Source organism: Carassius auratus, chromosome 45 (genome assembly GCF_003368295.1).
Source record: "Carassius auratus strain Wakin chromosome 45, ASM336829v1, whole genome shotgun sequence".
NCBI classification, from domain to species: domain Eukaryota; kingdom Metazoa; phylum Chordata; class Actinopteri; order Cypriniformes; family Cyprinidae; genus Carassius; species Carassius auratus.
The window spans coordinates 14,603,047-14,615,307 of NC_039287.1; the positions used below are offsets into that span (position 1 = coordinate 14,603,047).

Here is a 12,261-nt window from a genome sequence, read left to right on the forward strand (position 1 = left end):
GCCACAAGTATGATGATAGCCCCACAGGGTAAATTAAATCCTTCAGTTTGGGGAACCCCTTTCATCTGGGCCCACCACAAATATCCTTGTGTGTCCCTCAGTGTGCTCCTCTATGTGGGCTTTGTCAAGTCCGTATAAAACCACGAGATTAAGATGCTATCCTGCCATCTTATCCATGACATAGAAAACCTGTCTACAAGAAATGTTATAACTAAGTTTTAAGTTTTAAGTTTTTTAAATTTGCAGTTGGCTATAATTAACAGAAATGTAGCCTAATCAGATTCTCCTATTGTTTTTGTCCACATTTTCCTGACCCTTTTTTTGTCTTCTAAATTGTCATAATGAGGCATTTCATGAGCCAAGTAAACCTATTTTTTCTTATTATTCTATATTCCCTTTCAGTTTTCTTACTTTTATTTATACTGTTGCACACGTTATTAAGCAATAATACAAATTATAAAAAAAAAAACAATAACAAAACAACGTTTTATAATTACAATTTTCTACGTTGTCATAATGAGGTATTTTACGAGACAAACGAACCGATCTACTTATTAACTATAAGGATGACGTCATTTTAAGCTACATTCATTTTTCTGTTTATTAATCAGTTCCTTTTTGAAAAAGTTACTTGTAAGTTTTTAAAATTAATATTTTTACAATAATTACCAAAATATCTAGTTTTCCTTTAGGAGGCGCTCGACTGCTTATAAAGCTGAAAACTCAACTGGGCCGCATTCAAATGACGTGCCGTTTAATCTCGGAGACATTTGTGTTATTATGACTTAAGTGAGTTATTTCCGAGCATCTGTGATTTTTCTTTTTTGGAAAAAAAATAAATCTTCAGCAATCCCTATGAGATGATTTAAAAAAAAAAAATCATTTAGTAGCCTAAACGACTGATTGGTGAAACCTGCTTAGCGCGGAGAAAAGTAACAGGTACCACGTGAAATGGGAATTGACGAGCTGCTTTGGATGCGTCCTGTACAACAATTTACTTAAAAATGACATCGAAAAACGTTTAGTCATTTAGGCTACTTTAATATGCACACTGAAAAAAAACAGGTAAGGTTTTTTATAAGAAATCATCAATCTTGATAAAGTGTAATGCACCCCCCATTTCAGATCCTCCTGTTTGTTTCATGCTAACTTAGTGATTTAATTTTATTAGTAACGTTAAATAAGTATTGCCTGCGGACCATGATTGAGGAAGACCGGGACCTCCTGTGCGTCACTGCTAGTGCGCGTCCCCTCTTTCAATTACGTATTTGTCGCCCTCCCTGCTAAATAACGGGTACTTCCTAGCTCCCTGTGAAATAGCCACTCTATTTTACCACTGTCTCTTGGTTTGGTTACAGCTATGCGGCGCACATTATAATCTGCCATTGTTTAATGCAGCTTTGCACGCGCTTGGGTTGACAGCATCTCACGAGCAGCGCGTGGGATAATCGATTCAGTGTTAAAGCCCTTTCGCCTTTAACCATGGCAAGCGACGCGCTCCACAGATTCGTTTGCCTTTGTCGATACCTACAGGATCCCTGCCATGTCGCCAGATTCCAGCAGCTCTGCGGCGTCCGCGGGACATTTTCTAAAAAACCAGCCGAGGCTGGCGAGAGTGACGAGGAGCCCGGGGTCAACGGTGCTTGCGTGGGGCAATGTCAGGGAGACCGCGCGGCTAGTGTTGGGGATCCAGCACACGGACTTCAGGGCCAAAGGCTAAGAAAAAGTTTAAATGCTGCTGGAAATGTTGAACAGGACGAGGGTTCCGCTGCTTTTCTCAACGGACCGTCGGAGCGAGACACAGAGAGGGACTCCAAAGGGACAGTGAAGCCTTTACGCAGGAACTCATTGACTGGTGATGTTGGCCAGGAGTTCATCATCGAGAACAAGTTTCTCTTCTATCTCTTTACCATCGGCACCGAGCTGGGCAACGAGATGTTCTTCATCGTGTTCTTCCCCTTCTTGATGTGGAACGTCGACCCTTATGTGAGCCGGCAGCTGATCGTGGTGTGGGCCTGGGTGCTGTTCCTCGGCCAGTCCACCAAAGATCTGGTCCGCTGGACCCGTCCCGCCTCTCCTCCTGTGGTCAAAGTGGAGGTGTTCTACAACACGGAGTACAGCATGCCCTCCACACACGCCATGTCCGGCACCGCGCTGCCCTTCTGTCTGTTCCTGCTCACGTGCAGCCGGTGGCAGGTATACTGCACTCTTGCGCTGTTTCCACACAAAACCAATCGATAACCGTCCCCACGTGAGGCATTTGACAGAATCCCTTTGGTCTGTTCATGACAATCTTATTTTTTTACTAACATGTATGTTTATATTACTAGTTATTAGCACTTATTCCTAGAGTATTAAGTATATTTTCAATCAGCCATCAGCTCTCAGGTCGTTAAAAACGAGTGCTTATTCCTTAACTTATTTTTTTTTAGCTTACTAGTAACTATTCCAGTCCTCACCAAGATCTGTTCAAGTTTTTCTAGTGGCAACTGAATAGACAGTTTATTAGAAACTAGTATATAGTTCACTAGTTAAAATGTAATCTTTATAAAATCTAGTATGATTTAATAAATATTTGAAGTAGCCATTCTGACTAGTCTTTACATATGACATCTAAAGTAATTAAATGCTAGTAGGATTTTGGATGCAAGGGTGTTGAAATATAACGCCAAAAATTCTAATACATACATGATATCTAAACCACAGATTCCCTTAGAATTGCAGTTTGCTGTTATACAACACCAGCAAACATGCAGTTTGTTACCAGTAACAATTAAATAAGTAATTGTCACTACTGGGACAGTAGTTGCAAAAGAAGCAGTGCCAGTGATTTACCTAATTGTTAATACTAGTAGTACTGGAAAATGCTACTATCTATACTTTACTTAATTTCACAAACTAATAATAAAAATAAGTGCTTGTACTGTAGAAAAAGATAAAAGTTATTCATTCTAAGCATCTGTCCTCCTCATTATCAAAACCATCTGCCTTTAGCAAGCATTTTGTTTATTATGCACACGTAAGCTAATAATATCCTGATGCCCAGCCTTCGGAGATTTCACTGTTTACTTTGACGTTTATCTAAAGCAAATTCATTTTCAAACTGTTATTGAGGAATGACTGAAATGCGTCAAAAAATTCAATAATGTTTAACTAATTAAGTTATGTGTTAATTAGTTAATAAAGATGTGCCACCCTTAACATTTATGCATGAATGTAAAGGTTTTGTTTGCTTTATATGAATACATGGCACCTTAGTCTCTCTCCATCAAGCACTGTGTACTTGTATGCGTCCCATTTAATCACGCATAATATTTGAGGCTTATTCTTAATGCATTTTTCTCAAGTTACTTTAATGATCACTAGGACTTTCAGCATCAAACAGAACTAAAATAAGCATTTTCTCTTGATGGGAAAAGTGATTTTAGTTTCTATACTCAGTTCATTTGCCAGTGCTTTGTGTAGTTCATCCTGTTCAGTGGTGACATGTTCGAATGATTGTCCTTCTTTAAAAGGCATGTTTATCCACTGGTGCTCAAATATTGATTTTCAGATCTCAAAAGTCATCTGTCCTTAGTCTGTTGCATCCATTTTAAACTGTTACTTTTCTATATTATTGTAGAACTAGCTCATCTGGAAATCAGGGTTCCCGGTGAATGCATTTCCAGACAGGACATACATTTTTTTGTGCAAAATATGAAGGCTTTTTTTTCTTCCTTAACCACTAAAGGTTTGTGCAGTGCACTATATAATTCATAAATATGGATTTCTCTGCTGGGTTATCGGAATCATATGCTTGTTGGTGTCAGTCATTACTTTAAAAACAATTAGCATATAGTCAGAAGAGGTTTTACTATAATTATTTTTATTATATATGAGCTATTATATATGACTATGAATTCTTATTCATTTTTTCCCCAGAAACTGACTGATAATGTGCTGTGTACATACTGAAGATGGAAAGTCTTATCCAGCTGTTTGAGCACAAAACACAAAGTCCCTTTAGTTTATTTTCTTGCTTTCATATCCGCTAATATTTAGCAGGAAACTAGGAACAATAGCCTCAAACCTGTTTCCTCTTCTTTCACCATTGCTCTGGCCTGTTGATTTGCTGCAGATTATTTATTCAAACAAGCCTAGATGTATGAAATGTACCCTTTTTTTTCTGAAGGAAACTGAAAATTTGCATCAAATTTTAAATTGCGTTTATTTCAGAAGTTGCTGGAGATCCAGTGAGGTCAAGTCAGCTCAAATGTGAATGTACACACAGAGTAGTCAATGTTGATGGGATTGTGGGAGGTGCTGGTATATTGCCCAGACTACTGGAGGAAATAAATGTATGAGCACCGAAGGAAAGTTCAGCTGAATGCCAAAAACGAATAGATGTGTTGTCTGAATGATGAGAAATCCAGTGGCATTTCTGCGAACCAGCAGCTACTTCGATCCACGTCTCTTGCAACTGCACTTGGTCTGTCTCTGAAGTATTAGAGTATGTTCAGGAATTCATCAAATATATAAACTTAACAGTGTGCCTGGTGGTCTCGATCCTTGATGGACTTGATGGTAATGTATTTTGGCCCACTCTGTCCTGACACTGTTGCTTAATTAGTGGTTGATCATCATGGGTGCTGTAAGTTATATAATATGCTTTTTTTAAATTCCTGTTTTAAATAGTTAGTTCAGCCTTCTCTTTTGTGTAAAGAAGCAGCACTACATTCTTGCAAACCACTTGAATAAAGATTTGATTATGATATACATAAACTACTGAGATGGAGATTTTAAAATGTCTCTTATGCTCACCAAGGCTGCATTTATATGTTTAAAAACATAATAGAAACAGTGATATTGTGAAAAATTATTACAATTTAAAATGTCTCTTTCTCGGTTTTAAAATGCCATTTAGTTGTGTGAAGACTAATCTTAACTGTCAGCAGTCATTCCTCCAGTCTCCAGTGTCATGTGATCCTTGAGAAATCCTTCTGATATGCTGATTTGCTGCTCTAGAAACATCTACAACAGCTACTGAACAGTACATCGTGTTTGAAATTGAATGTGATAATTTATTTTGTATTATTCTATTTCTAAAGTTTTGTAGTCTGTAGAAATTTAGATCATGTGTTTTAACCAGTGTTATTTTAGAAACATTTAGTTTTCATTATATTTTTAGTTCAATTTTAGTTCATTTTTTTTTTTGTATTTTATTATTATTATTATTATTATTGTCAATACTGTATGTGTATATATAGTTTTTATAAATTTATATTTCGGTGTTTGTTATTTTAGTACATCAAGTTAAATAATACAAATACAACTAGTTGACATAAAATAGTAAAATTATTATTTTACATTTCAGTTAACGTATTTTACTACCAATTTAGTTTTTTATGGTGTTGGTTTTAGTTAATAACCCTGGTTTTAAGAAATGACCTTACTGGAATTCCTCACAAGTTCTTTTCTTTGTTTAACAGTACCCATTCATCTTTGGACTGAGCATCGCTCTGTTCTGGAGTGTCCTCGTGTGCATCAGCAGGATTTATATGGGCATGCACTCAGTCCTGGTGAGTAAAGATTTCATCACATTTAATCATTATTTCTTATTGCCTTAAACTAAGGGATCATCATCATATAGGTTTTGGAACAAACAGAGTTTGAGTAAATGATGACAGAGTTTTCATTTTTGGACGAACTACATCTATTCAGATAATAATAATGTGTTTTTTGCAGTTTAGGCCCATTCAGCTGTCCACTAAATTTGCTCTGTCCACAAGTTTCTAAGTTGAGGAACTTTCTTGCTGCTTCGTGACTAAGGTTTTGGTGTCAGTTCAAAAAGAAGCTTAATATATGCTGCTTTAGTCTTTTGCAACCCTCTACTGTCAGTAACGAAACAAATCAGTGAGTCATCACGGCTGACTCAGTATCTCCTGATCTTCAAATGCTCATTTGTTTTCAATGTTTTTCCTCTGACTTTTTTTCTCTGACTGGATAATTGCTTCCCCTGGGCTTTCATGAGCCATTGGTGATCATTTTGATGTGCAGAGCATACTGAGTCTGATAGACAGTCTGAAATGCAAGGTTTGCATTAGTCATCTTGATTGACATGCTGAGAGTTAGTCATCGGTGCTGCAGGTTGCACATGTAGTAACAATTACAAATGACTTCTTGCACCTGTTATTTTTTATATTTTTCTGAAAAGGCTGCGTGTCTTTATCTGTTTAAATGCTGATGGTGAGAACGGACAGATTTAGAAAACAGATGTTAGTTGCCTAGGTGATGGGAACCTTGTTATTTTAATGCTGTGCTCTCGGAGAAGGTGGCTGAATCATTTTTGTGGAAATCTGCACACCCAGTGATTTCAGAGGTCTAGATCGTGCACTGTGTTGGGTAGGGATATGCCGGTATCAAATTTTCATGTTGCGATTAATTGCTAATGCTTTTATTGCAATATACAGTATTATCACGGTATTGGAATTTAGTTTTAAAAAAGTGGTCATAATACAGTATAACAGGCTTAATAAAAAAATTTTTATTATAAAAAAACTATGCAATAAAGCAATACAGAAAAATATATAAAGTTAAAAGTTTTACACAGATGAAAGTGCAAAAGAACTATAAAGACCGATAGGTATCACTTTACAATAATATCTCATTAGTTAACCTTAGTTAATGCATTAACATTCACAATTACATTTGCTACAGTTATTAATCTTTGTTAATAAAAAAACAAAAAAATACAAGTCTTAGTTTATGTTAGCTCATTAAATAACATAGTTGCAACTTTCAATTTTAACAACATGTTATTAAATATTGAATACCTAAGATTAGTGAATGTTCAGAAGAATTTTTAATTGGAGTTTATGTTAACTAATGAATTAACTAATGTTAACTAATGGAGCCCTCATGTAAAGTGTGAACGAACAATAAAGAATCAAAAACACCTTCAAATAATATCTAGGGTTTGTAGTAGTTCAGATTAAAATGTAAAAAAGTCAGGAAATAAATAGCCTATTAAGTTCAAATATTTAAGTATTTGGCACTATGATGAACAACACAAATCTTAATGGCTTTTAAAATACGTTTTAGAAAGGGTCTTTGGTTGTACACATGCAGAGAGATCATATCTCGCTTTTTACAGGTATCTTGCTTGCAAGACATCTTGCTCTTATGTCATTCCAAACCAATAATACTTTTGTTTATCTTCAAAATACAAATATTATATTTTTTATGAAACCTGAGACATTTCTGTTCTTCCACTGAAATCCATGGAACCAGAACTTTGAGAGTTCAGAAGGTGCATAGAGCTCATTAAATATGATAAGGTCAACTGTAATTGATGCACAAGAACTAAACTCATCAGTTCTTGTGGAAGCTCAAAAATATGTTTGCCTGAATACGGGAGAACCAATAAGATTTATTTATTGAAGATTAAACTATCCCTTTTCTATGTCTATGTTAAAATAATACAAAAGGGTAAATTTAGGTGAATAAGGACACAAATTTTACCATCGACAATTTTGCTTAAACATTTCTTATTTGTGTGAAAATGTTGGCAAGGTGAGTGAAAATCCAACCAAGCCAGGATCAAAAACTCCTTATTGTCGACTGAAGCGGCTGTGATCAGAGTGCTTTGGTAGAGAGGATTACGAAAAAAGTCTCAAGGATGGCTTAGCTCTTTCCAGCACACATTTAACCCTTTCAGTTAAAAAGACTGATATATAGAAGGAAGGACTAGAGCAGGACTGCATTGGGAACGTGTAAATGAGACACTGTGCTGAAAAGAATCGGAGACTTTTGTATATGCAGTATATGGAGCAGAGTGCGTGCACGTGCATATTTAAAGTGCACATGGACCGGTCCAACAAGCTACACATCTGTCAGATCTAAGTGTCTTCAATCTCTAAAGAGAGAGTTGTCATCGTGACTGTGTGGAAGGCTCATGATTTTTCTTCTGCAGGGTCTTTTGACCTTTTAACCATTTTAAAGGTCATAACTGCATAAGGTTCTCATATAAATGCATGTAATTAGATTGTAGTGTTTTCATGAGGTGTCCATAGTCTCTAATTTTGTTAACCTCTAATGTGCCTCACATCAGATCAGACGACAAGGGGCAAATAGATTATTTACTGCCTCCAGAGCCTTGTCACTCACTTACTTCTGTGAAAAAAAGACTTTATGCTACCATTAAAAATATTTAGGGTTGGTGATATTTATGTCTCTTATGCTCACCAAGTCTGCATGATCAGCGTTTAAAATAACAGTTTTTTATTTTAATGTATTTTAAAATAAAAATTATTCCTTGAATAGCGACGCTGAATTTTTAGCAGCAATTACTCCAGTCATCAGTGTCACATGAAAATGTTCTATTTATAATGAATGAACAATTTATTTGCAAAGAAATAACAACATCAAAATCCCAATGTTCGTCAAGGCTGCAGTGTTAGAAAAAGTGAGCTGGATGCCAAGACTTTGGACATCTGCAATCTGTAAAACCTCACATAAAATGGAGAGATACCATGAAAATAGACTTTAACTGACGTGTGCGTAAAACCTACATAAATAATACCTCCTCATTAGATCTACATGCTATATTCTTCCAGTCTGTTCTCAGGTCTGTTTCAACATGTTATGGCAACCATGACCTTCAATGAGTGGACTCACTGTATAGTTAATAAATGCACTGCAATCTTGCATTATGGGGTGAATATTTTTGTTAATTCTTTTCACAACGGAGTCCTGTTTCCATAATGACTCGTACACTGTTTATACAGATCACTGATGCTTGAACGCCACCTTTCTCGTGCAAACCATTACCTTCACTAACCTCCATGTGTTTGCCCAGCCTGTAGTGAATAAACAATGACAATTTCTAAGGAAGTTTGTCTGAAAAATACACCATGTGTGAACAATATTAACATATTTAACTTAATGGTTCCTAATTTGAATCATACTAACCCAAGGACTACTGGAAAATAGAATATCATTAAAGGGATAGTTCACCAAAAAAATATAAATTCTGTTATCACTTGCTCACTCTCGTAAGACTAAATCTGTGAAACACAAATTAGGATATTTTAGGAAACCTGAGAAGCTTCTCTCCCTCCTTTGAAAGTCCAGGTAACCAAAACTTAAAAATATCTGTTTCGATGGTCTTATGGGTTTGGAATAACATGAAGTTGACTAAATGATGACAGAATTCTAATTTTGAGGCAATCCCTTTAATAATCAAATCTAATAAGTTTGCTCCTTCATCTTCACAGGAGGTGATCACAGGCTTCCTCTACAGTGTGCTCATCCTGGCAGTCCTTCAGCCCATGCTGCATGACATCGACACGTTCTACCTGTCCCACAGCTACGCCCCTCTGATCGTTCTGCTTCTGCATGTTGGCTTCAGCTTGGTGGCCTTCTCGCTGGACTCATGGAGCACCTCCCGTGGTGACACGGCCCAAGCCTTGGCCACAGCTGCCGGAGCAGCGTTGGCATCCCGCCTGAACCACCAACTGGGTCTGCATCCAGATCCCCCCGAAGAAGCTCTTCCGCTCACTCTGCCCCTGATCGATGGGGCTTTATTGACACGTTCCATCATGCGGCTCCTGGTAGGAGTGGCCGTGCTTCTAGCCGTCAGGGCTGCCATGAAGGCGGTGGCAATCCCTCTGGCATGCAAGATCTTCGGCGTGCCTTCGGATGACGTGAGGAAGGCTAGACAACACGCGCACGTGGAACTCGCATACCGGTTTATGGTCTACGGCACAGTGGCTTACTGCTGCGTTTTCCTGGTGCCGCTTCTCTTCGGCTTCCTTGGCTTATCCTGAAGAAAATCCCTCTGTCCGGTCTTGTTATTATTTGATTTTTATCCAAAACTAAAACAAACTTGGAAAAGCCTTTTGGCTGCAATCACGTATGATGTTCATGATTCCGATCATTTCACCAGCTCCATTTCCATGCTAATTTATTTTGCTTGTTTTGATACATTTGAACAGGGTTTTTGGCACATCTGCTGCCAACAGAGGGTAATCAGACAGCTTGAAAGTGAGGGCGTGTGATGTCATGAGCTTCAGAGGACCTGTTCAAAGCTCCTGACTGTTTATAGCCATACTTAAAAAGGTTTCAAATGTTTCCTGCATTTGTCTTTAGTGTTTTTCCCTCAGCAGACTGACATCCACCCATCCTGGACCCTTGTTCATTTATCTTGCTCAACAATATGCAGGATTGTTTCTCGCTGTACAGACTCAGTCTGTGGCCCTTCCCATCTGTTTTTATTCTTCTGAAGCAAACTGACCTGAGTGAACCCCCTTGTCAGTTATTTGAATCCTTGTCATGGTTTTCTCACAAGGGCTCATTCGAATAACAGTTTGTAATTTGTGTTCTTCCTAGGGCTTGTTTCTTCTCTTGTGGGGCTATTCCAGAACAGTGTTGTGGCCCTAATGGTTCATTCAGTGGTTCAGGAAAGACACTCCAAAATCTGAGAGGTGTAGAAAGTTGTTCTTATCTAAAAACCGGTTGAGCTCACTCCTCACAATAAGCGGTAATGCATTGAGAGCATGAGGGGAGGGAACTTCCTGTCAGTATGAATGCTGTATACATGAACTTCCATTAGATGTGTTGCTCTGAAACCCAAGTTAGGAAAAGACCATTCTGAATATGAATGCAGCAAATCTCTAACATTGTCTTTGTCTGTGTATTATTTATAAACATGTCAGATATGTTTTTAAAATTGACAACAGGGAGTAAGTTTTTTTTTTTTTTTTTTTTTTGCAGTTTTAATATAAGAAAATAATTACTAGTGGATTTTTGTAATATTTCTGTTAGTGTTAATTTCTAGTTCTCTGTAAAGGGATAGTTCACCCGAAGATCAATGACAGATTCTTTTTTTTTTTTTTTTTTGAGTGAACTGTCTCTTTTAGTAACTTTTAAGTAGGCTAAATTGAGATATTAAAATTCAGGGGTGTGGAGTGCAGATTGTGCTGCAGGTTTTCTGCATGTCTCTCCATTTGACTGTATTAAGACATACATGTTGTCTCGTATTGTCAGCAGTTTGGAGGAGATCCACTAAAATCCTCTTTCTCCAGGAACACATTCAGTGTGGCTTTATTTAATGGAAGTACTGAACTTACCTGTTTTGTCCGCTTGTCATGACTATGGGCATGATAAAATGGCCAAACTAAATCCAACATGTATTTTCGGATTTTAAGAAATTATCAGTATTAACCTAGGTAGTTGATATGTTGTCTGTCATTGAACTAGTACTCTGTTCTAGCAGTGTATTTTGTTAGTGTGTTCAGTTACACAAGGAAATGTTGTAAAGCCAGTCATAGAAGCCAGATCTCTGACATACATTCATTGCTCACTGCTCAGAAACCCCAGTGCCTTGCATCTTTATTCCTTCAGCGCAACTTCATCCTTCAACTAGGCACAAGACGCCACAGCCGTCTTTCTGTAAACTGTTTTGTATGGTGTAAATAACAGAAAATATTGTCACACATCCATAATATTTATTTGCAAAAACTCATTTTTGGTTATATAATTGAAGACTTTCATTTTCTCTCTCTCTCTCTCTCTCTCTCTCTCTCTCTCTCTAACATCTGATGCATATCTCCAGATTTGTTTAATGTGTTATATGTAGAATTTATCACCGGGTTTCTGGTAACATATTTTGATGTTAACACATTTATCTGAAATGATTTACCTGTGCACCAGTATAAATAAAGGAAACAGTTGTGCTTATATTCAATTGTGATCAGTTCTGCATATAGTAAATGTACCATAACTGAATCATAAGCTGTTTTATTTTACAGTGCACTGTGCTAAAGTGGTTATCATATCACAGATGGCAGGATGATTTAGTTTGGAAAATCCATTATGAATGAAGCTTGTGCACCTTACCTGTGCTGAGATTTGAGCTGTTCACGGTCATCTAAACTCACACATGTACTGTATCTGTAATCTATGGCTGCTCGTCTGCAATGTGCTTGCCATTTTTCTGCTCTTATTATTTCTGTGAATAAAGAAAACAGTATAAATTACCACAGTCTTTGTGTTCTTGTCATCTGACATTAATATATATTTGTATTATTCTTATTTAAAAAATCCATTACTAAGTGATCACAGCAATATGAACATTTTGTATTACAGCATGTTTGTGAAAATGGCTTTTTGATTATGACTAACTAAATGTTGCGGTGTTTCCCCTTATCATTGTTAAGTGTGTGTGCTTGAGTTCTCTTGATCCAGGAAGGTTCAGAAGCACAAATACTCATTTCTCAATTT

General features: G+C 37.0%; 1 protein-coding gene across 1 annotated transcript; it reads left to right on the top strand.

Annotated features, from left to right (window-relative positions):
• Positions 1–1,197: 1,197 nt before the first annotated feature.
• LOC113063371 (sphingosine-1-phosphate phosphatase 1-like) lies at positions 1,198–11,718 on the top strand. The gene is made up of 3 exons (XM_026233701.1): positions 1,198–2,196; positions 5,469–5,558; positions 9,255–11,718. Exons 1-3 carry the CDS (start codon positions 1,483–1,485, stop codon positions 9,804–9,806), a joined length of 1,356 nt encoding a protein of 451 aa, XP_026089486.1. The 5' UTR covers positions 1,198–1,482; the 3' UTR covers positions 9,807–11,718.
• The last annotated feature ends 543 nt before the right edge of the window (positions 11,719–12,261 follow it).

Excerpts from the sequence above, each read along its gene's own strand:
- LOC113063371 (XM_026233701.1), top strand. The coding sequence starts at position 1,483 with ATGGCAAGCGACGCGCTCCACAGATTCGTTTGCCTTTGTCGATACCTA. Across the intron at positions 2,197-5,468 it reads TCACGTGCAGCCGGTGGCAG|TACCCATTCATCTTTGGACT; the intron begins GTATACTGCACT and ends TTTGTTTAACAG. Across the intron at positions 5,559-9,254 it reads TGGGCATGCACTCAGTCCTG|GAGGTGATCACAGGCTTCCT; the intron begins GTGAGTAAAGAT and ends TCATCTTCACAG.